This window comes from Aquarana catesbeiana, linkage group LG01 (genome assembly GCF_042186555.1).
Source record: "Aquarana catesbeiana isolate 2022-GZ linkage group LG01, ASM4218655v1, whole genome shotgun sequence".
Taxonomy (NCBI): domain Eukaryota; kingdom Metazoa; phylum Chordata; class Amphibia; order Anura; family Ranidae; genus Aquarana; species Aquarana catesbeiana.
The window spans coordinates 371,621,015-371,647,878 of record NC_133324.1 but is presented as its reverse complement, the minus strand read 5'-3'; the positions used below and the strand labels follow the sequence as shown (position 1 = coordinate 371,647,878).

General features: G+C 41.4%; 1 protein-coding gene across 1 annotated transcript in view; it reads right to left on the bottom strand.

Annotated features, from left to right (window-relative positions):
• Positions 1–2,362: 2,362 nt before the first annotated feature.
• The window catches only part of ISCA1 (iron-sulfur cluster assembly 1), a 61,736-nt gene continuing 37,234 nt past the window's right edge, over positions 2,363–26,864 (bottom strand). The window contains exons 3-4 of the mRNA XM_073633400.1: positions 15,242–15,347; positions 2,363–6,382 (exon numbers count right to left, since the gene is read on the bottom strand). Coding sequence (XP_073489501.1) covers positions 6,234–6,382; positions 15,242–15,347 — 255 coding nt within the window. The 3' untranslated portion in view covers positions 2,363–6,233. The remainder of the gene's footprint in view (positions 6,383–15,241; positions 15,348–26,864) is intronic.

Genomic DNA, 26,864 nt, shown 5'->3' with positions numbered 1-26,864 from the left:
TAAAACATAGTGCATCTGATACACCAGCCCATTGCTGGGCCTGCTGATCAGGAAGAATCTTAAATAGCTCTACAAACTGATCCTTTATGGACTAAGATACCCCAATTGCCGCAAGAATCGGCTGCGCTACTGAACCTGCCAGAGACATGTTGTTCTTAAAAAGAAGTTCCAACTTTTTATCTGTTGGATCCTTTAATATTTGCGCATTGTCTACCGGACAAGTGAGATTTTTATTCACCGAGGCGATTGCAGCATCAATTGCTGGAACCCCCCATTTCTAGCATTCTTCTTCCATAGGATACAGTGTAAAACTTTTTGGAGGAAAAAAACTACTCATCCGCGTGTTCCCATTCCCAATACATAAGCTTTTTTAGCCATGAATGTATAGGAAAAGCATCCCCAGACGGGGGAGGCTTTAGTGATCCCAAACCAGAGGCGGGTTAATCACTAGACTGCACTACAGGCAGCAAAAAGGTTGAACGAACCAATCTAGTAAGGGAGTGTACCAACAAACTGTTTTGTGAGATTACTCCCTCCATACTAGGATCCATGGAAGAGGATATATTAGTATTTTCCAGGTCTTTTGGAAGACCTTCCTGATCCCCTGCCCCTTGTACCTCGCAATGAGGGGGGTCCTGAGCACTGGATGGGGATCTGCTACGTTTGGACCCACTATGGAAGGTGATCATAGCATCAATCTTCTTTTCCATACTAGAAATGGTAGAAGAGGAGGGAGAGAGGGAGAGGGAGAGGGACTATATATATATATATATATATATATATATATATATATATATATATATATATATATATATATATATATATATAGGGGCTGAAGTGTCCAGCGCTGCTGCAACACGTCTCCCCTGACGGCTCATTCTGACCGGCCGCATCACTCTCAGAGGAGGATGGATTTAGGTTGTTGCAAACCCTTTGAGGTGTTCCTGGTCCCTCTTCCACTCATAGCCTAATGCGCAAAGCAGAGGCACTACCAAAAAGAATGCATACACTGCCAGGCTATAGTCCAGCAATAAAATGCTGCTATTAATGCCCAGCCTGAAGCAATAATAATGTGTCAAAGGAAATGCCTGTGTCACCAAACCTGAAGAAATGTCACCTCTTTGCTCTTGTGTCCCCCCACAGCCAGCAGCAGCACTCTGTGTGCTTTTAAAGACTTCCTCCACGTATTCCTGGCGTCGGAGAACGCTGACACCGTTAGCCCCGCCCCCCGCGTTGTCTACAGCTCCACCCTCCTTTTCAAAAGGACGGGTTCTCCCACGCAAGCGGCGGGCTATAGGTTCCCTTGGATCCAGAGCCGGTCCGGGGGGGTAAAAAATCCACCAAATGGCCACAGCGTTTTTTTTTTTTTTTAGATTGAATCCCGGCTTAAATCCCCCCGAGGGGGGAATCCCAGCATAGGGGCCACCGACGGGGAGACAAGTTACCCCTTTCTTACCGGAGGATCTGCTGTTTTGCCGGAGGAGGAGGAGGAGGAGGAGGAAGTGTTCACTCCTGACACCGTGCCGTTTCCAGCATGAGGCGGTGAGTGCTCAATACAGCCCCCAGTGGTGACACATAGACATGACAACATTATTCACTTAAAGGAGACATTCATAAGAATTTCAAAATATTTCTTAGAAAGCTTCACTTACCTTTTCCCGTCGCAGGGGTTTCTGTGGTAAACCAACCCAATCTTCACCCTTCACGATGGGCTCCGTAAACCTTCAGGAACAGGGGAACCTCAAGGTATCCCACAATCCTGGACCTGCAACAACACCCTGCCAGTACAACTTTATGGCCTTACTACCAAAAAGTACTGGATCCCAGGGTCCAGCTCTCTAGAAAGAGAAGCATTCACAAGCAAAAACCTTGTTTGTTCAGATACGAGGCCCGGGTACCATTCAATTTGGCCCAGAAAAAACACTTTGAATGGATCCAGTCAGCATGGCTAGCCCCAGCAAGGATTCAGTGGAGCTCAGCACATCTTTACTTGTGACCAACACCTTAGACACTGGCGAAAAAACTGAATACTCCCCAGTAGTGGGAGGGGTTATATAGGGGAGTGCACTTCTTGTCTTAGGGCGTGCCAGTGTCCATCACCTAAAGGTAACCTATAACCCACATAGTAATTACTATGGCTCTGTGTCCACTGATGTATGAAAAGAAATAAAAATAAACTTTAGAACCACTTTAAGGATGCATTAGCTGCTTTCATTTCTGTATTTTATATCTTCCTGTAGTTCAGCTTTATGATGTATGAAACAAAATACTTATTTCTACTCAGATGAATGTGTATTTGAGTAGTGGAGTGTACGTAGGGGAGAAAAAAAAAAAAAAAAAAAGAAACACACACAATACTAAACACTGTACAACTTAATGTTTACTTCTCATATAATAAAAACTGACACAAAGCACACCATCCATTTTTACATACAATTGTACATAGTATGCTCAAGGCAAAGAATTTTCTTGTGCGTTTCAAGAGTTTAAAAAAAAACAAAAAAAACACAAAACACACACACACACAATGTGTGTCAGTTTAACATTAATCAATTATAGTACATACACAAACATTCATACTAAAACAAATCCTTTATAAATGGTGGGACAAAAACAGAAAAATATACCAGGTAGCTTGTAATTCTGAAATAATCCTTAACATTACTCCTCAGTAGGTTACATACCAAGCCCACTTAAAACTGATTTTTCAGTTTTGGGCAGAGACCTATTGGATGGACCACCTGTTTGTTTCTGGCATCTCAGATTCCAGTGATAATATGTTTGCAGTGTCACTTTCAGAGGTAGACCTCCCCAGTTGTCTAGTTTCTATTATTGAAAACTGAGAAAGCATGCACCATAATTTGCCTTTGTAAAAGGACATAACAAGTAGATGGATATAACTATGAATTTTGGTGGCACTCTCTTTCTCCACTGGGGTCCTGAAGCAAGCATGTCACTCAATTTACCAGCAACTGCACAAAACTGAAATATCAATTATGGGTGCAGCTGACAATTAAGATTTAGAGAAGCCATATGAAAGGGCCCACAGTGGCAGCGTATTAATTGATGAGAGTTACGAAAGCATAGGATCAGAGGCAGCTGTGTCAGTATTCTAGAACGGAGTTATCCTACATCCACAAGGAGTGTGAAAATAAATATCAGTCCTTAAAACATTTCATAAGGCAATGACAACTCCTTCACCTTTGACAAAGTCAAAACCGAAAACGGGCCAGAAATAAACATTGGTAACTTCTCATCTCCAAATGCAGCAGGCCAGTAAAATTAAATAAGAAAAAGTAGCTGAAGTGATGTTCAAGTTCAATCATAGTTTCTGTTGAGCTAGAAGCATTAAAGCGTTTGTTAACCCAAGAAAAATAAAAATAAAGATCCTGTTCCTTTAAAGCATGTTATACAGCACATTGCTTGTGCTGCATCATTTGGCCTGACACCATGGTCAGTTTAAGTGCCTCCGTCATCCGCATCCCTGCTCTCTGTCCTCCTTCCCCTCCCATCTGAGCTCTGTGTCCATGCTTGCCCCTTCCCTTCTGCTGCTCAAATTAGTGTACAATTTACATTAGCCTCTCGGTTGATGAATCCAATGTCCCCCTGTGACTGTGCTTTATAAAAATTAAGTTATATACCTTGTTTACAGCACAGATCTGTGAGCACATGACCCGCCGTCTTTCTCCTGTCTCACATGACAGCTGCAGCGAGCGGGGCCGTCTCTCTCCTCCTTCCCTCCTGAATGACATCAGCGGGGGATCCTCACTCCCGCCCGCTGCAGCTGTCATGCGAGAGGAGAAAGATGCCGGGTCACCTGATTGCAGATCTGCGCTCAGTAAACAATGTATATATCTGCATTTTTTTTTTTTTTTTTTTTTATGAAGCACAGTCACAGGGGGACATTGGATTCATCAACCAAGAGGATAATGTAAATTGTACCCTGTGTGTTAAACACTTTACGTATACAGCAATTGTCAGATGTCATACTATTTTATGATTTAGCTTTCTTTGCTACCGCCCTCATCTGTAGGCTCCAGAAAGGAACCCCTGCTCTTTGTGTGGAACCAGTGAATTCTGCAATGACCCAACATGCTCCCTGCATACACTCAGGAGTATAGCTCTGCAATCAGCTAAGCTCAAGCTTCCTGCTAATTGGAGAGCTCTTGCTAAAAGGGAAATGTGTCAAACCACTGTAGAGAATTTGCTGGTTACATAGAGCACAAGGGCCCCCTCTCTAGGGCCTTACTAACAGATAAAGGAAGGTCTATACTCAGCGGTGATCAATTATAGAGAACAGTAAGACAGCCTCCTGCTTTGGGGAGAAGATGTTGTACTCGCACTGGGGATTAGGGAAATAGCAAGACTTTTACCTTTTTACTGCACTTTACCTTGTTTAATAGAAACTTGAATTAGGCTTTAAGAGATCTTAGCTCTAATGCATCAGCAGTATTGAACAAATTTACCCTCAGCCACCAATCAGATTCAAGACTGCTCGATCTCAAAATGACTGGTGCTTCTGAATCGGTTCAAATTCTTCAGTGGCGAGTAGTATTGGCACACAGGTCTTAAAAATCATATAGTTGATGGGAAACTTGTCCTACTTTAGGTGCCTCTATTGTGGTCATCCCCCAAAGCTACATATTACAGCTACATATTACAGATTTAATGTTGAATAGAACACATGAACAGGGATGCCAAGTATGCCAACCGTGATACTTTGCATTATGTATTTGATGTGTAGGATATATCAATACAGCAGAATGTGGTTATTTCTACACAGAATACAAACTCCACTACATCCACAGCAGTTAATTAGACATTCATACCTGACTAATGCATATTTGCAAAAGAACAAGTATCACGTATGTTATTATGCCTACAAAACTGCATCATAGGAACCTACCATGCCGTTTTATTTTATTTCGGCTACAGCTGAGAGGTTTAAGTAATCTCCTCTAAAATGGGGTCATATTTTCAAGAAGGAACTCAAGTTAGGAATAGATCAATAAAATATTGATTACATTAGAGGCCAACTCCACCTTTTTGAAAAAAATAAAGTATATATTTTATTATGGGTGCATATTGTTAATAATGTGATAGATAGTTATATCTATCTCTCACAACAAATGCACCCATATTTGCAGAAAAGAATGAAAGAATTAGCATTTGTTTGTTTTGCAAAAGATCCTGCAACTGCAATTAGTGGATCATGGTAAACAGGCTCCTGAAGATTCTTCCTCCATCCCCTTGTCTGTCTGTACCAAGGTGCTGACTTTCAGTTAGTGAACTAAAAGTAAAAAAAAAAAACATGGACTAAAAGTGCTGTAATCACCACTTTGTCCCATTGAGAAGATAGCCATGTAGTTAATTTATTTGCAGATCTCTGCCTTTATGGATCTGTTAGTACAAGTAAAGTAAAGCATTTATCAGAAATAAACACACTATAAAAGTTATAAGGTAAAAGAAAATATTAAGAGAAGGACAGTTTTGAAAAATTTGCTTACTGACTGTTTCATGCTGCAAGAAATTAACATTTCTATAGACAGTTTCATATTTAGGAGCCATTGGTCTTTTTTTAATGACATCTGAAGCAACTCGATTAGTGATCCAACTCCATTAAAGTTGGGTTGATGCTGTTTTAAAAGTAAAACTCCACCAAAAGCTCATGTTCTAGTTTATAGATGGTAGATAGAATGCTAGAGCACATGCTGGCTTATTGGATTTCTATGGGATTCACATTGCAAGATATCCCCATCAGAAAAGTCAGTACTGGCCGAAAGCTATAGCCATTTAAAAAAAAAGACAAAATTGTGGCATCCTACTCTGATGGATTGTTCATAATGCATACAAATAAAATAGTAGGGATCAGAGCTGCAAATACAACTTTTTTTATGGGTTTTCTACAGCAATAAGTGGGACTGGCACAGGAAGCACAGTATAATTGCTATAGCTATAACTGTCAAAAGACATACTTTATTAAAAAGGACCAATAATGGCATAAAAAACATTTTGGAAATGCCTGGATATAAAAGTGTCCTGTTTCAATGACTCCAGTGATACAAGGATGGAAGATTGCACAAAAGAGCATTTTTTGCTCACAAAACAAATAAAAACCTTTATTAGGTCAAATCAAGTTAAAAGAACATTTTAAAAGCCTGAGAGTCTGAGAAAAAGTGCTTTGCAACGCAAGATTTTATTTGTAGCTTAAAAGCAAGCCGCAGCCTTTTGTATCAAATGTTGAAGCTTTCTCCACAGCCACAGGTTCCTTTAATGTTCGGGTTATTAAAAATGAACTCACTAGTGAGTTTATCTTCTACATAGTCCATTTCAGTTCCTAATAAAGTCAGCTGTGCTTTCTTCTCTATGAAAACTCTCACTCCTGCGAAAAAAAAACAAAAAACAAAAAGTGCATTTACAAAAACTGGATTTCTCTTAAAATGTTCAAAAGCAGCACTACAATGTAAAAGACAAATGTTACTGACCTTTACAGAAACCATACATTTTACCATTTCAACAGAAGTATTTAAGCTGACTTTGATTTTTTTTTGTTTAATTTTTTATTGAGAAAAGAGGTATACAATGTATATTGTAACAGATAATAACCGTTATACAGTAAAAAGTAAAGCTGAACAGGTAGGTCGTATAGACTTGTAATAACAGGGCGTACCTGAGAAACACACTACGTGTCAACTATAACCCCTATTGAGGATCAGAGTACACTACTTGAAACATTATAATAAAAATGTCTATACGTTTGTCGTATCAAGAGTGCAGACATTGGTAGCTGTTCTGTAAATGGCCCTTGATAAGGTATACATCTTTAAACCATATAATATGAGTAAAGTAGAAGAAAGAGTGGAAAGTGAAAGAAAAAAGTGAGGATAGGTGTAGGAGAGATTTGGGGGGGGGGGGGGGGGTGGGTGTATCTGCCTCGGTCTAAGCTCATCTATCGACATGTTACATAGGTTGAGACATACTTCCCGCGTATATGGTAGTGTATTTGAAGTTAAACCAGCAGGACCACATCTTCTTTGCTAGGTCAAATTTGTTTCTAAGGGAAAGAGTCATGTCTTCCATCTAATAAATGTTGTCTACTTTCACCAACCATTGACATAATGTCAGAATGGTTGTTTTTTTCCAATATAGAGGAATGAGTGCCTTTGCAGCATTAAGAAGGTGAGGTGTTATTGATTTTTTTTTTATAGGGTCCCACTGGTTTACCTGTACAGTGAAATAAAACTGACCACAGGTCATTGGGGACCTCCCAACCCTGGGATTTCCATGATCCAGTGCAGAATAGTTAGCCAGAATGGGCATATCAGTGGACAGTACCACCAAATGTGAGCGCGTGTTGCTCTTTCTCCACAACCTCTCCAGCACAAAGGTGATGTTTGAGGGAAGGTCTTATGCAACACCACAGGTGTATAGTGCCACCGCGTTAAAAGTTTGTAGTTTACTTCCGCCATCTTAGAAGCCCCAGAGGAGGTGTGAGCCAGTATGAGAATGTTGGACCTTTGGGTTGTTGACAATTCTTTTTGCAGGTCTTGTTCCCAGTTGCGAATAAAAGTGGAAGCCAGTGTTAGCAAAATGTGGTAAAAGTGGGAGATGGGTTTCTCAACACGTTGATCTTCAGAGAATGCGGCTTCCAAGGGAGTCAAATCTGAAAAGGATCTCAGGGGCTTCGGGAGAGAGTGTACAAAAGCCGCTAGTTGTCGGTGTCTCCACTGATCCATAATAGAGATGGTGGAGTTGTGTAGTAGTGTGGGCAGAGGTATTATACCTGAGGAGCTGGTGACTTGGTGTAATAGGATCTTGGTCCCAAGATTCCAGGTATGAATCCCAGGATCAATATTTCCTGGGGGGAAATAGTTATGTCCAGTCAGAGGTAGTAGAGGAGAATTATATGGCCATTTACGAGCGTTACACATTGAGTCCCAGGACATGAGGGAGGAACGTGTTAATGGTGATGTGCCAGGGGACAAATTTCTGTATTTCCTCCGTATCCATATTTGTGTAGAAAGATCAGTGCCACTGAGCTCCATTTCTAGGGCTACCCAAAGCTTGGACTCTCTGTGATATTTCCAGTCAGATATTCTATTTAACACGATTGATTGGAAATATTTCTTAAAGTCTGGTAAAGCTAGAGCCCCTACCAGCTTGGGTCTAATGAGGAGGGATCTAGAAAGCCTAGGTCTTCTCCTATTCCATACATATTTACCAATCAGAGAGTTTAATATTGTATTCCGCATGGTATCATCTGAAACAGAAACACCCTAGGCAGTACATTCATCTTTACAACCCCAATTCTCCCCAACCATGAATGAGCAAGCTGGGACCATTTCTGTAGGTCAGATCTAACTGTATTTAGAAGGGGTATAAAGTTTGTGCGGAATAATGCGGCCAGATTTGGTGTAAGAAAAATACCTAAATATTTAATTTTTCTCATCTGCCAACTAAAAGGAAAGGCTTGTTTTAGATGCGTTTAGGATTTCTGATTTAGTCATGTTAATTTTGAAATTAGAGATGACACTGTATGTTGAGCATTCTGACATGAGGTTAGGCAGGGTCATCAGGGGTTGTATATAGAACATAATATCGTCTGCGCAAGCAGTGTATTTATGTTCTGATTTGCCTGTGACTACCCCGTGAATACATGGATTATGTCTGAATGTAGAGAGGAAGGGTTCTAATGATAGGGCAAATAAAACTGGTGAAAGAGGGCAGCCTTGGCGCGTGCCATTGTGTAGGGTGAAGGGGTCACTTAGTGTGCCATTTATGCCTAATTGTGCCGTAGGGTGGTTGTAGAACGTGGAAATTTGGGTGATAAGAGATGGGCCAATGCCCAGATGAGTCAAGGTTGCCATGAGAAACTCCCAGTCCACCCTATCAAAACGCCTTCTCAGCATCGATTGAGAGTAGAAGGGTGGGCTGGGAGGTTCTATGAACAGCCCACCCCACAAACAGGGTGCAGAGAGAGTTGTCCCTTGCTTCCCTACCTGGGATAAAACCAGTTTGGTCTTTTGAAATCCATTGAGGGATCAGGGGAAGGAGTTTATTTGCGATAGTTTTGGCATATAAATTTAGCGTCAATATTCAGTAACGAGATGGGGTGGTAACTTCCAGTTACTGGGATCTTTACTGGGTTTGGGGATGACTAATATGTGCATGGATAGTCTCGGGTCGGAGGTTAACACCTTTAGAAGTCACATTGGCATAGTCGGTCAATCGAGGTAACAGAATATTCGCAAAGGATCGATAATAGGCTACTGTAAGTCCATTCGGACCTGGTGCTTTGGCCATGGCTTTCAGGGCAATGCATAACTCCGAGGTGGTAAGCTCCCCCTCTAGCGAGGCAAGAATATCAGGTGAGAGTCTAGGTAGGTTTGCACATCCTAAGTAGTCCCTAATAAATCTTGTCTTATCTCAATCCATGATCGAGTGCTGGACGTGGTATGTGTTGATACTCTCAGGCCGTGTACACACGGGCGGACTTTGACCGGACTGGTCCAACAGACGTTCCAGCGGACTTCCGACTGACTTTTTAACGAACAGACTTGCCTGCACACGATTACACCAAAGTCTGACGGATTCCTACATGATGACGTACACCGGACTAAAATAAGGAAGTTGATAGCCGGTAGTCAATAGCTGCCCTAGCATCGTTTTTTGTCCGTCGGACTAGCATACAGACGAGCGGATTTCTGGTTCCGGCGGAGTTACGACGTAAAGATTTGAAGCATGTTCCAAATCTAAAGTCCGTCAGATTTGCGACTGGAAAAGTCCGCTGAAGGTCCGGTGAAGCCCACACATGATCAGATTGTCCGCCAGATTTGGTCCGTCGGACAAGTCCGGTCGGAAGGTCTGACTGTGTGTACGCTACATTAGAAATCCTTAGCTATGTTTGGTGTGTGGTGTACCATATTTGCTGACGAGTTTTAAATTTTTGCTATGAAAGAAGCCGATTTCCTTTGCTGAAGGGAACAGGCTAGCAGTCAACTTGTTTCCCCATTCATAAAAACTTTGAGCCACTATGCGGGTCTGTTGCTTTTGGTCTATATGGAGGAGAGATTTCAATTCTTCTCTCTTCTCAGTCAGGGTGTGAAATATCGCCTGAGACTGTCTAGCTTTGTGTTTTTGTTCAAGTAGTTTAATTTCGCAAAAGTAGTTTAGCTTGATGAAATGTACGTTCCCTTTTTTCCTGGCTCCTAATTCTATTAATTTGCCCCGAATGTGGGCCTCCCATAGCGTCCCTTGTGAAATGTCAGGATGTGAGTAAAGTAAAAGTAAAGGGAAAGTTCTTCTCCTATCATTTTTTTTTTTATCAATTTCATCAGTGATAAGTTCCTCATTCAGTTTCCAGTTAGTGGATTTAATGGGTAGGGACGGGATTTTAACAGTGAGCACGATCGGTACATGGTCAGATATGGGGGCGGTTTCAATGACAGATTTCCCTAGTAAAGGTAGATGATGATAATCAATAAGGAACAGATCAATTCTGGAGTAGGTCTGATGGACCTGGGAATAATGAGTGAAATCTCGTTCCCGTGGGTGCATGATCCTCCAAGTATCTAACAACTGGGATTCATGCAAGTGTTTGCGAATGCATCTTAAGCATTTATGTGACATGCTAGAGCTCCTTCTGGATGCGTCTAAGACAGGTTCCAGGGGTGTGTTGAAATCACCAGCAAGAAGAATGTGCCCGCGGGAAAAGTCTCTCAATTTCTTAAGTGTAGAGGCTATAAAGCCTGCCTGGTCACGGTTAGGAGAATATAGGGTCGCCAAGGTACAGGGCATACTACCCAGGGTGCCTCAGAAACAAAAATCGACCTGACGGGTCACTTAACAGATTCCAGTGTAAACGCAGTTCCTCTGCGGAACCCAATATATCTATCTATATATACATACAATATATATATATATATATATATATATATATATATATATATATATATATATATATATATATATATATATATATATATATATATATATATACACACACACACACACACACACACACACTATCGAGAGAGAGAGAGATTGATTCTCTATATAGAGATATATTCTCTATATAGGATATATAGGAGGATAGAAAGGAGGTGGGGAAGATGAGAAGAGGAAAAATGGCAACATTAAACTTAACATATAACGTCAGGGGGTTAAATATCCCGGAAAAAAGACATAAGGTTTTAGAAGAAATGAAACGGTACTCAGCAAGTATTATTTTCCTACAGGGAACACACTTAGCACTAGACACAACGCATGCTCTGAAGCAAGTACGAGACGGAAGCTATTGGCTACTGAACTTCCGTTTTCTAGTCCCGTCATACATGTTGTACGTCACCGCGTTCTGGACGGTCGGAATTTGGTGTGACCGTGTGTATGCAAGACAGCTTGAGCGGAATTCCGTCGGAAAAAACCTTCAGAGTTTATTCCGATGGGAAAACTGGTCGTGTGTACAGGGCATAACTAAAATGTGCTCATACATGAATGGAATGGGTGAAGCGGAGGAAATGAGGAGGGAGTCTCTCCTAGCACATATTACAGTGATGCCAAAAGGAGGGAAAAGGATGCAACCCTGTGCTCTAGCTATAGACCAATAGTGTTATTAACCACTTGCCACCCAGACCAATTCTGACATTTCTCTCCTACATGTAAAAAAAAAAAAAAATAGTTTTTTTGCTAGAAAATTACATAGAACCCCTAAACATTATATATTTTTTTTAGCGGACACCCTAGAGAATAAAAGGGTAGTTGTTGCAACTTTTTATCTCGCACGGTATTCGCGCACTAATTTTTCAAACGCTTTTTTTGGGGAATATATATATATATATATATATATATATATATATATATATATATATATATATATATATATATATATATATATATATATATATATATATATATATATATATATATATATATAATTGTTTTGTTTTTTTAACCTCAGGGTTTGGAAAAAAGGAAGGTAAAATTATATCCTGATTCAAATGAAAAATTGGAAACCACTTTAGGCAAAAAATCCAGACGGGGGTGCATGATCACCTTGTCCTGATGTAAAAATAAAAAAGGTTCTTCACAAGAAAGGGCGGCCAACTAACTCTGACACCCTTCTAGCCGAGGTTATGGCCACCAAAAAGACCAACTTCCTAGTCAATAGAATAAAAGGAATATGCTTAATAGGTTCAAAAGTTTGACTCTATAGAGCTGATAGTTCAGGTCCCAGGGGCATAAGGGTGGCTTAACCGGCGGCCTTAAGTGCATTACCCCTTTGACAAAGGTTCGCACTAAAGAATGAGATGCAATTGGTCTCTGGAAAAAAAACGATAAGGCCAAAATTTGTCCTTTAATGGTCCCCAAAGCTAGGTTTAAAGCAACCACTGCTTGAAGAAAGGCAAGGACCCTCCCAATTGTGGCGTCTGTAGTTACCACCTTCCAGGCAACAGGCGGAAAAGGCTTTTCCGCCCCTCAAGTTGCTGGTCTTCGACCACCAAGAGAGGTCCCGTTGTACTTGTGGGGATAGAGACATGGGATGAACCAAGGCTTGAACAGTCTTGTCCCAGGCCTCCAGAATATTTTTCTGGAACAACCTGGAGTGAAACTGCGCATAGGGAATGTCGCTGAAAGATGACACCATCTTGCCCAGTAATCTTATGCACAGTCGAATCGAAGGCCTCTCTACTCCTTTGACTTTTTGGACCAGCTCCACTATGGAGTTGACCTTTAAGGGAGGTAAAAATAAATACCTTTTCTTGAGTGGTGTCCAGGATCAGGGCCAGATATATCAAGACCGGAGCCGGACGGAAGGCCGATTTGTCCACATTCAGAATCCAGCCTAGGAACCTCAGAAAACGAACCGTTGGTGTAACAACTGACTAGGATGGAGCAAGATTGGTCCTTTAAGAGAAGATCGTCCAGATATCCTCTCACTGATATCTTTTGGGACCTTAGGAATGCCAATACCGGGACCAGAATCTTTGTGAAGACTCGAGGGGCCGTGGCTAGATCGAATGGCAATGCCACAAATTGGAAAGGATGCCCCTCTACTGCGAAACTCAGATATCTTTGATGTGGATCGAAGATCGGTACATTCAGGTACCCGTCCTTGATGTCTATGGATGCCAAGTAATCCCCTTTTCTCAGGGATGCGATTACCGAACGGACCGACTCCATACGGAAGGACCGGATGTTTAGAAAGCAGTTGAGGGACTTGAGGTCCAGAATGGGTCTTACCTCCCCGTTCGGCTTCGGCACTGTGAAAAGGTTCGAATAAAACCCCTTGAATCTTTCTGTGTGTGGAACCTTGACAATTACCCGTTGCTTTTCCAGATGCTCTAAAGCCAGGAACAGGCATTTCTTTTTCTCTGGATCTGACGGAATTCTGGATAACAGAAACCGAGTTGGGGGAAATTCCCGGAACTCTATTTTGTAACCCTGTGTTACAGTGGAAATGACCCACCTGTCCTGAACCAGTTTCCCCCCAAGCATCTGAAAACAGCCGAAGTCTGCCCCCCACCTGAAAGAGTGGGGGCGCCCCTTCACAAGGTAGACTTGGAATTGGCTGGCTTTTGGGTCCAGGGTCTTTTTTTGACCCTGAGGGTTTTTAAAACTAGGCTGCTGAGGCCGTCAATACCGCTTGGGAGAAGAAGCGCTTGGCCCTGGAGCCTTGGGAATCTTAAAAGGAAGGCTGCTTATTCCTCCTTTTAACAGGAAGCAAGGTGCTCTTTCCTTCTGATATCTTTTGGATATATTTATCCAGATCCTCTCCAAATAGGCACTCTCCATGAAAAGAAAAAGCCACGAGCAGCCTTTTGCATGGCGTCTCGGCAGACCAGTTCTTCAACCACAAGACTCTGTGCATATGTATTGAAAGTAGCGCAAAACGAGACATCTGCTGGATCGAGTCCTTCAATGCGTCTACAGCAAAACATAAAGCGCGACAATTAGTCGGTAGATTCCTCCTGGAAAGGTAGGTTCCTAACCAACCTCTTAAAAATGGTCCTTCAGGGACTGCCAAATACCGATGGCCGCAACTGCCGGCTGTACTGCTGACCCAGATACCGCAAAGGAAGCCTTTAGCAAGGATTCCAGTTTTTTATCTGCCGGATCCTTAAACACCTGGGCATTATCCACTGGACAGGTTAGGCTTTTATTCAGTGAAGAAATGGCAGCATCAACCAAAGGTGTGTCCCACTTCTTCCTGAATTTTTCCTCCATAGGATGTAAAAAGGAAAACCTTTTCGGAGGCAAGTATATCCTGTCAGGGTGGTCCCAGTCAGCGTAAAACACCCACATAAGTGCACACCACCAGTCACGGCAGGTAGCACCTCAGAGGACCTTCAAGGACTGGGTCCCCCTTTATTTGGGGTCCACACCCTTGGACCTGTAAGGCACCCTTCTGGTTCCCTAGGGCAAGTAATAGACCAGGAATACCATTAACAAGGGTCCAGCACCATAAAGGACACATTACAGGCAAAACCTCGTTCTTGGACTGAGGCTCGGGTACCATCCACTTTAGCTTTCTTGTCATCCGAATGGATCCGATAACATCCTCACTGGGACATCATTGAAGAATTTGAAGAGCTTCAACAGCCAAGACCATCACCTTCAAGACACTGGCAAAAAAATGAAGGTACTTCCCGTGTGGGAGGGGTTATATGGAAGGAACCTTCTTACTATTGGTTGCCAGTGATCAATCACCTAAAGGTAGCATATAACCCAGATAGTCATTATTATGGTGCTCTGTGTCCCATGACGTACGATAAAGAAACACACACATTAGATTATATTATACTTAGATTTTAAATAAAAAGAAAACCCCACCCACAACAAACATGTATTCTGAATAATACATCTTTATTAAAACCCAGATGTATGTTCAAAGTGAAAGCAGTTTAAAAAGTATGGATGGAAATAACAGGTTGTGACTTGTAAAGAATGCTGATCCTGATGTGCTGGCTGAACACTTGTAAAATGCAGCAAATCTTTGCATGCAATTAGACAGCATCTGTAGAAAGTAGCACATGCTTGGATTTTTAGAGAAGAGGGTTTTCACAAACCTGAGCGCTGCTGTGATAACAGCCATGCAATCTTGAATTAAAAGATGAGACCGTACTTGAAAATAAAGTGAAACTATTCTCTTGGGAAAACTAAAAACATACTAAAACTGACATGAATTATTATTTTTTTTTTAACTTTGGTTGAGCGTAGAAAACAAAGGCGCCAGTAAACTTACCATCTTGCACTACTTCTTCATCTGATACACCCTTACACTTTGCATAGTCTAAGTAATAAGTCAAGCCATTGCAGCCCCTTGTACGAACTCCTACTTTTAAGCCAATCTGTTATAAAAAGAACATGGAGTTACAAACCAGTTTTTACAGACTTATTTAAAATGTGTTTATACATGCCATTTTTATTTTTTGCATTACACTGTCAAACATTGCTTTTTGTGAACAGTTATGGGATCACCATATCATATAGTTAACATAATGATCACATAATCAAGAACCACACTTACTGAGACCAGGAATGTGTGCTGCTCATTCAAAAATATGTAGGATTAACCAGGGAACAATGATCCATGAATTGCAGGTATTAAAATGGTTAAAGAGACCCCATCACCAGACCACTCAACAACATTCTTCCCGTGAAAGAACAAGGGAGTAAAATGCATTAACAGAGAAAGGAGCAGGCTTTTACAAAGGAGAGTGGCTTCTTTTTCTTTGTTGGATGGTTAGGATTGTGGAGTAGGTAGCGAACAGCTTGAAGCCAGTACCTATCAATGGAGCAGGAGGTTAACTATCTTGAGCGAAGCAAGATATTTTAACTGCAGCATCTTAGGTGTGATGTTAGCAGCCCCAGAACGGTCACTCTAGTGACACTCTATAGCAGAGATCTTCAAACTACGGCCCTCCAGTTGAGTAACTACACATCCCATGAGGCACTGTAAACTCTAACATTCACAGACGTTACTAGGCACGATAAGAATTGTAGTTCCTGAACAAATGGAGGACCATGGTTTGAAGACCCCTTTGCTTCTCCCCTGTCAACTACATAAAAATGATGCGGGGAGGGGGAAGAGATGCTGGGCCAGCACAGACAGAACTTTGACACACCCAAAAGAAGAGAGGGCTAAGATTTGCAAGGATGAACGGGGATACGCTAGGGAACTGGCCTTTTCAGCGGCTGGCTTCTGAAGCTAGTCATAAGGAAATTATATGGAATAATTTGGTATCTGTGGAAAAAAAAAAAAAAACTTTGTTTGGGCCTGCCTCCACCACTGACAGCTTGTAATTTCAATTTCTTCACAAGTGTGCTTTTCTCACAAAAGGGTTATGGTACTTCTGAAATGTCACTTTGGTTACATCAGTTAAGATGCAAATTAGGGCTGAAACAACTAATCGATTAATCGACAACTAATCGATTATGAAATTAATCGATTACTATTTTCATAATCGATTAATCGGCCAGTAACATAATGAGGTTAAAAAAACTAAAATGAGCCCTTTATAGTACAAAAAGAACAAATAATCACTACTGTAAATATTACTTTCACAGGTCTACAGTAAAAAAATGAAACCCTTACAGTAGTGATTATCTGCTTTTTTTGTACTATAAAGGGCTAATTTTAGTTTTTTTAACCCCATTATGTTACTAAACGTAAAAGCAAACTGCATAGGTGTGTACCGAGCCTTATGCTGGCCACACGGATCAATTTTCAGACGAAAAATCTTTGTACTTTCGCTGAATAAAAGAATGTTGTTTGAAATTTTCACTTGTTTTTAACATTCTGTTTTTAAAATGAATGTAATTTCTGAACGAAAACCACATACACTGTCTGATAATTCCTTTGACCAAGAAGTTTTCTATTTCTAAATTTTCGCGTCACTGTGGTTGAAAACGAACGTCGATTTGACCCCACTAAAGATTATAAAATCGAATGAACGTTCTTAAAATAAAAATTTTTTTGAAGGAAGACCTTGTTTGTTTTTTAATAAAAAAAAAATTTAATCTCTGAGTCTGATGATATTTACCAGATTCACCCTATAGTATATCTCTTCTGTCTGTTATTCTCAGAGTGGATTCGATATTTTGCTCCCTAACCACATGGTTATTTATATTTACCACTCCATAGTGATATTTGAGAATAAATTGCCTTTTTTAAAAACTTTACATATTAACTAAATTATACACCACATTTTGTTTAAAGGTTATTAACCGATTAATCGATACAATAATCGGCCAACTAATCGATTATGAAAATAATCGTTAGTTGCAGCCCTAATGCAAATAGTGCATAGTAGAGTTCTTTTTAATTACAACCCCAATTCTAAAAAAAAGTTAAGAAGCTGTGTAAAACCTACATAAAAACAGAATGCAATCAGTTGCAAATCTCATAAACCCATATTTTACTTAAAATAGAATAGAAAGAAAAAAGCTTATCAAAATGTTTAAACTGAGAAAATGTAAAATTAAGAAAAATACTATAAATTATGAAACTGATAGCAACAACGCATCTCTAAAACCTTGATATATCTTTCAGCAAGTTGCTACATTCAGGTAATTTGACACTGGTAAACAGAATTGTAAAGACTCCCATATAACCCTCCCACTGACAGACAGTTAGGGCTTTATTTACTAAGGGCAAATCCACTGTGCACTACAAGTGCACTTGCTGTATATCTGAGGGGGACATACAAGGAAAATAGAAAAACAGCATTTTTGCTTGCACATGATTGGATCATAGAAATCAGCACATCTTTCCCTCAGATCTACAGCGATTGCACTTCCAAGTGCACAGTGGATTTACCTTTAATAAATCAACCCCTTAGTGTCCTTAGTAGAGGGGGGGGAAAAAAAAAAAAAGCATACATTTCCAACTTGGCTACATACCAGCCCTTCTGGCTACTTACACAGCTTCCAGATCGGTACCCTAGGCACACCACTGGGACCATGCCTAGACCACGCCACAATGACTGAAGATGCAGGGCTGGCCTGTAAAGTCGCTTCAGGCACCAAACCCTGCATTAGGTGCTCCTCATTGGCACATTGTGCAGTGTTAGATGCAGGGTGCTCTAAAAAGACCAGGGTTATGGCCACCCGCGCAGGTGTGACCCAGTGCCCTCTGGGGGTATACTCTTTGAAAGCAGGCACTTGTAAAAGTGAAACAGTTTTTTTTTTTTTTTTTTTTTTTTTAAAACATAGAAGAAAAAGTCTTGGAAGAGCTTTGAGGAGGGAGGGAAGGGGAGAGGGAGAGATTTCTTCTGATTCAACAGACTCTCCACAAGACAACGTCATTTTGGACATCCTCTCTAAAGGCCCGTACAAACTATATGAAAATCGGATGGAAAAATTTGTACGACAAGCTGTCTGCCGATTTTCGGATCCTTAGCACGGTGCTTTCGACAGCCGATTTCACTTTTTTGTCAGACAAAAGCTGGATGTGCAGACTATAACATTTTTGTCGGATGTGAATTCAACGTCCAGATTTCGTACGAAAAAAAAATCGTAAGAGCAAGACTATGCATGCTCAGAAATGAAAGAATACATACAAAACTATTCAACACATTACGTCACTTCTGACGTACAAAAATGTTCGTATTGTGAGTGACCTCTTCACTTTCGACATGAGACTAGCATGCCACAAAAAACAGACGGTTGGTCGTCCGAAAACCTAAGCGTGTGTACGAGGCTTTACACTTGGATACCATTTCTGTGCTGGTGGTATGGGCTGCAAGATGACTCCTAAGCTGCTCAAGACCTTTCATAAGCACTCTGTGGTAGAGGAAGCTTTATACAGTGACTGGTCATATCCCAAAAAGGTTATTATACCGCAAATGCTTAATCAGCAATGGAAGAGGCTTTATTTCTTTTTAATAAGAGGACCACTTCTGTGGATTCTGCTATTGTCTGCCTCAACAGATGCTCCTAGAATGCCTGACGGTGCTCCCTGCATGTTGGGCCTCTATGTGGTCAGGCTGTGAAAAAGTCCCATACTCAGGAGGAGTAGCAGAATGTATTTTTGGGGGTAATTGCAAGTTTATCTATGCTATGTGTGAGAAACAACTTAATATGACAAATTTTGTGGGGAAAAAAAAAAAATCACTATGCCTTTTACCAAATACCTTGGACTGCCATCTTTACAAAAAGGGATCATTTGGGGGGGCGGGGTGTATCTGTACTGTCCAGACATTTTAGGGCCTCAAGAAAGATAGGCCATCAGTACATCAGGATTGATCAATTTTCAATAATATATAGCATAGCTTGTAAGACTATAAAAAGACTCACACACAAACCTATTATCATACACTTATTGGGATTTTTTTTTTTTTTACCAAAGGCATGTAGCAAAATAAATTCTGGCCTAAATTTGATTCTGTTGAATTTCTTTTAAAAACAAAGTAGAAAAAAAAAATGTTTTTTGCTTATTATAAAAACCAAAGTGGTGAATAAAAACCACCAAAATATATATATATATATACACACACACATTTATATATATGTGTGTGTGTGTGTGTGTGTATTATACACACACAAAATGATAAACATTTCATTTAGGTCCAGTGTAACGTGACTGAGTAATTTTCATTGAACGTGCGAGAGCACTGAAAGTTTGAAAATTGGTCTGAGAAGGAAGGGGGTGAACGTGCTCAGTTTTGAGGTGTTTAAGGACGTAGTGGACAAAAAAAAAAAAAGCAACTGGAACTTTACATATTGCGTGGATGCTCTGTAGAATATGTCCAGACTTGGCCTTCTGTTTGCTATGATGCACTGGATTCTTCGGCTTAAATACTGGTCTGCTGAACCCTCTATATGCGTATGCACGTTGCAGGTCAATGTCCCTTTGGCGAACTTCTATACTCTTTATTAAAGCGGTATTAAACCCCAAACCAAAACTAGAATATATTGCATCTTAAAAAAAATCATTAATATATATATATATATATATATATATATATATATATATATATATAGTGTGTGTATTAGTTTTCATTTTCAGGCTTTCACCTGGTGATCTGGCCAGTAACACCTCCTGTATAAGAGTGCCCCCATATGGATGAAGGAGCACAGCAGATAGCAGCATGGTCAGTTTAGGTGGAGGGGAGTGTTAGATGGACTAGTAGATTTAGATACATAAACAAATTGAAGCCAAACTCCAGCTCACACTGCAGATACGCAAATTTTTATTCCCCCCTCCCTTTGAAATAAAGGTTTTACATGAACAAATAGTGCATGTCAGTGTAAGCACCCGTTCGTGGTAAATGGTTTGTCTCAACACGCTAAACTGCTATATTTGGGGAGAGCCTGTTCTGTTGAAAGACAGACTTACTGGCCAAATCACCAGATAAGGGGAAAAAAAAAAAACCCTAAAAAGAAAACTAAAGCAACCATCACCTCTAAGAATTGGTAAACTGCAATACAAAGAAAAAAAAAAAAGGTTTGGGTTTAATACTGTTTTTAAGACATCACTAGTGGAAATCGCAAAAAATAAAATTAAAAAAAAGTAATAATATAAAAAAAGACCACCTAAGGATGCTGCAAACAAACCCTTCTATTCCGGGTTTACCAAGAGTTACTTTGGTCACTCCCAAAGAGTCCATCACCAACTTTTGCCGCAAACCCTAGACTTCCAAGCCAGCTGAGCCTAGCTCCAGATCCCCCCCCCCCCCCCTCAGCACAGGGCACCCCCACTTTAAGAGGGGGGACATCTGTCAACTTTCTCCTTACCTCTGAATTTGAGGCATTCCAGATCCCTGGGTCAGGGATATTTCCAGGGGGTACAGGCTGGAGTTTGACTCTGCACCTCATGCCTTCAAATCTGCCTTCTCTGCAGACTGGACAATCTGCATGCAGCTCTTCAGTAATTGCTTACCTTGCAGGTAATTCCTGTTCCGAAAGCCAAGGGCAGGCATCATTCTATCCTAGACCTGAAATGCCGAATGTATTCCTTTGAATCTAAAAGGCTTTGTATGGAATCAGCAAGGTCAGTCATTGCATCCCTGCAACAGGATGATCTGCTGGTCTCGGTGGAAATCAAAAGATGGCTATCTGCGCCTTCCTATTTTTCTCCTGCTCCAATGTTTAAAGTGGTTGTACACCCTTTACAACCACTTTTACCTACAGGTAAGCCTATATTAAGGCTTACCTGTAGGTGCTTGAAATATCTCCTAAACCTCCACGGTTTAGGAGATATTTACTAAAAAGACACGCCACGCGACTCCGGCCAGTCACAGAACCGGAGTTCGCGGCCCCGGAAGGAAGAGGGGTGAAGATGGAAGCTCCCTGTTTGTGGGTAACAACGGCAACAGCTCAGGCTTCTGTGTCAGGTAAGTGACACATAACAGGCTACTATGATGCATAGTAGCCCATTATGCTTTACCTTTGCAGGGAAATAAAGAGGACGTAAAACACACCAGGGTTTACTTCCGCTTTAAGTTTTGCAGGGAGCGACTGTCATTTTCAGTTTGTGGCCCTGCAATTAAGCCTATCCATGACTCTTCAATTCTTCATTAAAGTATTTGCCCGTTCTGGCTCTTCTTCACACTGAGCTACTGGGATGACCAGTCATTGAAGGTTCGTTCCATCCAGGCTTTGAATGCCAACATGCAATGGACTGTGCTGGATCCTCAATTTTTAGAAGTCTGCACTGGATCCAAATTAAAATATTTGCAACTGATCGTGTAAAACAAATTATCTATCTATCTATCTAGATATCTAGATATCTCTATCTAGATATCTCTATCTCTATCTAGATATCTCTATCTAGATATCTCTATCTCTATCTAGATATCTCTATCTCTATCTAGATATCTCTATCTCTATCTAGATATCTCTATCTCTATCTAGATATCTCTATCTCTATCTCTATCTCTATCTCTATATATATATATATATATATATATATATATATATATATATATATATATATATATATATATATATATATATATATATATATATATATATATATATATATATATATATATATATATATATATATCTCTCTCTATCTATCTATCTATATAGATATCTATATAGATATACATAGTTAGTCAGGTTGAAAAAAGACACAAGTCTATCCAGTCCAACCATAAAAAAAACAAAAAAAAAAAAACAAAAAAACAATATACCCAATACTATACCCACAGTTGATCCAGAGGAAGGCAAAAAACCCCAGCAGAGCATGCTCCAATTTGCTACAGCAGGGGAAAAAATTCCTATAGCTATATATATATATATATATATATATATATATATATATATATATATATATATATATATATATATATCACACTTTGGGCCCAATTTCTCTCCAGACCACTGCAACTCAGCGACCTGTTTGCGTTTGACAAGTCTCTGGAAATCCGATGAGTCTGTCTCCTCGGCCCACATCTCCCTGACTTGCTGGTTTTTCAATCTGACGTTGGAGTCAGGGAAGCCATTTCTCCCAATTACCTGGGAGACTCTCAAAATGGATGTCAGTCTGTCAAGATGGATAGGATTGTTTTGGATGTTGAAGTTTCAGGGTACTTGGTTGGTGGAAAAATCCAAACTTACAATAAATGTTAGTTCAGAGCCATTCAGGTGTCTCACCAATACTTTCAGAGCGAGTTTAGTCATACAATGCCAAAACTCTGGCCTACATCAACCATTAAGGAGGCACAAGAAACTGAGAAGCTGAAAAGTAGTGGAAAGGATTCTGACTTGTCCAGAGCACCACTTTCCGGTCCTGACCTCAGTACACATTTCAGGCATAGAAAATTGGTAGTCTGGCTTCCTTAGCCATCAGCGTCTGGATCAAGGAGAGTGGTCCCTTCATCCAGAGATTTTTCAGGACCTTTGTCGTAGGTGGGGGACACTCGATGTGGACTGGCTAGCATCCTGGTTGCACAACAAACTGAACAGGTTTCCTTACCAGGTCTGGAGATCCTCAAGGTTTTGCAGTGGATGCTCTGGTGACTTAGTGGGATCAGTTTCGCCTGATGGATACTTTTCCTCCTTCCCAGTTTCTTCCTTGGCTGCTCCACAGGATCGAATCATAGGGCATTCCAGTGATTTTGTAGCACCAAACAGGTCCAGGAGGTTTAACTCCAACTTCTGGAAGACTCCCCTTGGTCTCTTCCAGGTTGCACAGACCTTCGGTCTCATGGCCCGATTTATCATTCTTCTTGGTCACTGGCTTTGATGGTCTTGCTATTTAAGCCCAGGTCCTGAGGGACAGAGGCAGAGTCCTGACACATCTCCATGGTAGGAGGTTGACTTCTCACAAATTATACCATTGTACCTGGAAGGCTTACTTTGCATGCTGTAAACAGAGAATTTTACATCTTGGATGATACTCTGCGGGACACATCCTGGCTTTTCTCCTGTCAGGTCTAATAAGAGCCCTTTTATACTGACAGCGCGGGGGGGGGGGGGGGGGATTTTGGGGGCGGTTTTTGCGTCGGCAGTAAATTGCTGCTAGTTTTACTGGCGCTTTATCATCGTTTTAGAGGCGCTTTTTGGCCGTTAGCTTTTAACCCCCACTAGCAACCGAATAAAGGGCTAAAAGCTCCCGCAAAGCCTCGCTGCCCGTTGATTTCAATGGGCAGGGGCACTTTGGGAGCGATGTATACACCGCTCCTACAGCTCCTCAAAGAAGCTGCTTGTAGGACTTTTTTTTTACCTCCTGCCAGCGCAGCGCCCCAGTGGGAAAGAACTCGGGCTTTCACACTGGGATTGCAGATGAGGAATTTTTTCAGGCGCTATTTTTAGCGCTAAAGCGCCCGAAAAATGCCACCAGTGTAAAAGGGGTCTTAATCAGCATCTGTCCTCAAGTACCCTCATGGGACCAATTTTGATTTAAGCTACCCTCTGACTCCCTGGTGAAAGCCTTTGTGCAGAGTGTTTCTCATTTTGCTCCTCCTAGATGCTCTCTGGCAACACCATGCAATCACAATCTGGTACTTAAGGATCTGCAAAAGCCTCCCTTCAGAGCCATCTTGGAAATACCTATAGCTGAGCTCAGTTGCCAGTGTTTTTCTTGTGGCCATCACTTCAACTGGGTGTGTATCAAAGTTGGCGGCATAGTCTTGCAAGGAACCTTTCCTGGTGTTGCATAAGGAGAAGGTTGTCCTGAGACCTAAAGCTTTCTTTCTGCTCAAGGTGGTCTCCTTTCACCTTAACCAGGATGTTGTCGTGCCATCTTTCTGTGTCTAGCTCTTTAGCATCCTAGACTGGCCTCTTCACTGCTTGAAAGTGATTTGTGCTGTACAAATTTACCTATCGGCTACACATTTCCTTAGACTTTTTTTTTTGTTTTTTTTCAAGCTGAAGGCTCACGCAGGGGACATACCACTTTGTTTCACCATCGCTAGGTGAAACGAGAAATGAATTGTTCAAACCTATTTACTACAGGATAGGGTTTCACCCCTAGCTGTCAAGGCCTATTTCTTGGGCCTTTTCAACATCAAGCATCTGTTTTGCAGATTTGTAAGGCTGTCACATGGTCCTGTTCAAGCCTCTGCTAATGCTGGCTTTGGCCATAAGGTGAGGAAAAAAAGAGATGTCCACTTAGGGTCTTATACCCTTGCTTGTGAGCTTGTTGGCAGTTTGGTGTGTTGCACACCCCTCCTTTTTTGTACTGCTTTTGGAAGTCCTGTTTAAGAATATGCCTGTGTCGTGTACAGCATGATAAACAGTTCTTTTTGCCAGTGTCAAATCGCCTGAAGGTGCCAACATATAACCCAGTCATCTAAGAATTTGCCTGTACTGTACTCCAAGAAACAGATTTTACAGGCAAGACAGAAATCCATTTTCCCCCCTCTTAACACTATTAGCTGAGGCCAGTCATATTATTATTATTATTATTATTATTATTATTTAAATGCCCAGTGACTCAGACAGTGAAAAAATTGAGGAAAATATAGGAAAGTCTGATAATTTAACAGAGACCACAAAATTCAGGACACTAGATTTTCCTAAGTACAACTTTAGAAATAAACATTTATGAGGAGTACAAAAGACAAGCCTAGTCATAGTAAAGAAATACAATATTGTAAAAAATATTACTACATTGGTATCTAAATATCTTTGCTACTAAGAGATAAATGCTTGTTGGTATTAGCCTTGGTTGCATAGTACCATAATGAATGTGTTACTAACGAGATTACCATCAACAAGTAAATCTCTGAGGCAGGAAATTCACTGTGTGAATTTCTTTACCGGAACACCAGGTTGCAGGAGAAATTTGCACAATACCCCCCAATCAACACAGACCATGCCGACAGGGTTTTCCATGCTGCCATGCAGCTGTATTCTCCTGGCGCAGGAAGACGTTGATAACTGCTAGAGGCTATAGCAGCTGCTAGCGATAGTCGCACGTAAAATCAATCAACTTGGTACATTCAGCCTGCCCATACATGGTTTGAATCTCGGCAGGTTCCTACTGTACCGGCCAAGATTCGACAGTCTATGGGCAGCCTTAGCAGTATAAAGATGTAATCACTCATTCTGCCCTAGGCTATTTGGCATATATTACCATCTATAAGCTGCTTATTTTACATAATTTAAGACCTACAAGACCTCCCTCTCCCCTTAAAAAAAAACAAATAAATACATCCAACTTAATTTAACAAGTTGACGACCGACGCGCGACGATGTACGTCGGCAGAGCGGCACGGGCAGGCAAAAGGGCTTACATGTACGTCCTTGCCTGCTCGCGGGTGGGGGGGTCCCCCCCCGATGCCTCGGCGGTCGGCAAATCCTCCCCGGTGATCGGTGGTGAGGGGGAGGCCATCCATTTGTGGCCCCCCCCCCTTGCGATCGCTCCTGGCCAATGGGATCATTTCCCTGCCTCTGTATTGTACACAGAGGCAGAGGAAATGATGTCATCTCTCCTCGGCTCGGCATTTTCCGTTCCGGCACCGAGGAGAGAAGACTGGAATGTGAGTTACACAAACACAACACATACAGTAGAACATGCCAGGCATACATTACACCCCCCCCCCCCCCCATCACACTGACACCAAGCAGTTTTTTTTTTTTTTTTTTTGATTACTGCATGGTGTCAGTTTGTGACAGTTAGTGTGGTGGGACAGTTACTGTTAGCCCCCTTTAGGTCTAGGATACCCCACTAACCCCCCCAATAAAGTTTTAACCCCTTGATCACCCCCCGTCGCTAAGCGATCATTTTTTCGCTGGTGACGCTAGTTAGGGAGGTAAATATTTAGGTTCGCCGTCAGCGTTTTATAGCGACAGGGACCCCCATATACTACCTAATAAATGTTTTAACCCCTTGATTGCCCCCTAGTTAACCCTTTCACCACTGATCACCGTATAACTGTTACGGGTGACCCTGGTTAGTTTGTTTATTTTTTATAGTGTCAGGGCACCCGCCGTTTATTACCGAATAAATGTTTAGCCCCCTGATCGCCCGGCAGTGATATGCGTCGCCCCAGGCAGCGTCAGATTAGCGCCAGTACCGCTAACACCCACGCACGCAGCATACACCTCCCTTAGTGGTATAGTATCTAAACGGATCAATATCTGATCAGATCTGTACTAGCATCCCCAGCAGTTTAGGGTTCCCAAAAACGCAGCGTTAGCGGGATCAGCCCAGATACCTGCTAGCACCTGCGTTTTGCCCCTGCGCCCAGCCCACCCAAGTGCAGTATCGATCGATCACTGTCACTTACAAAAAACTCTAAACGCATAACTGCAGCGTTCGCAGAGTCAGGCCTGATCCCTGTGATCGCTAACAGTTTTTTTGGTAGCGTTTTGGTGAACTGGCAAGCACCAGTGGCCTAGTACACCCCGGTCGTAGTCAAACCAGCACTGCAGTAACACTTGGTGACGTGGCGAGTCCCATAAGTGCA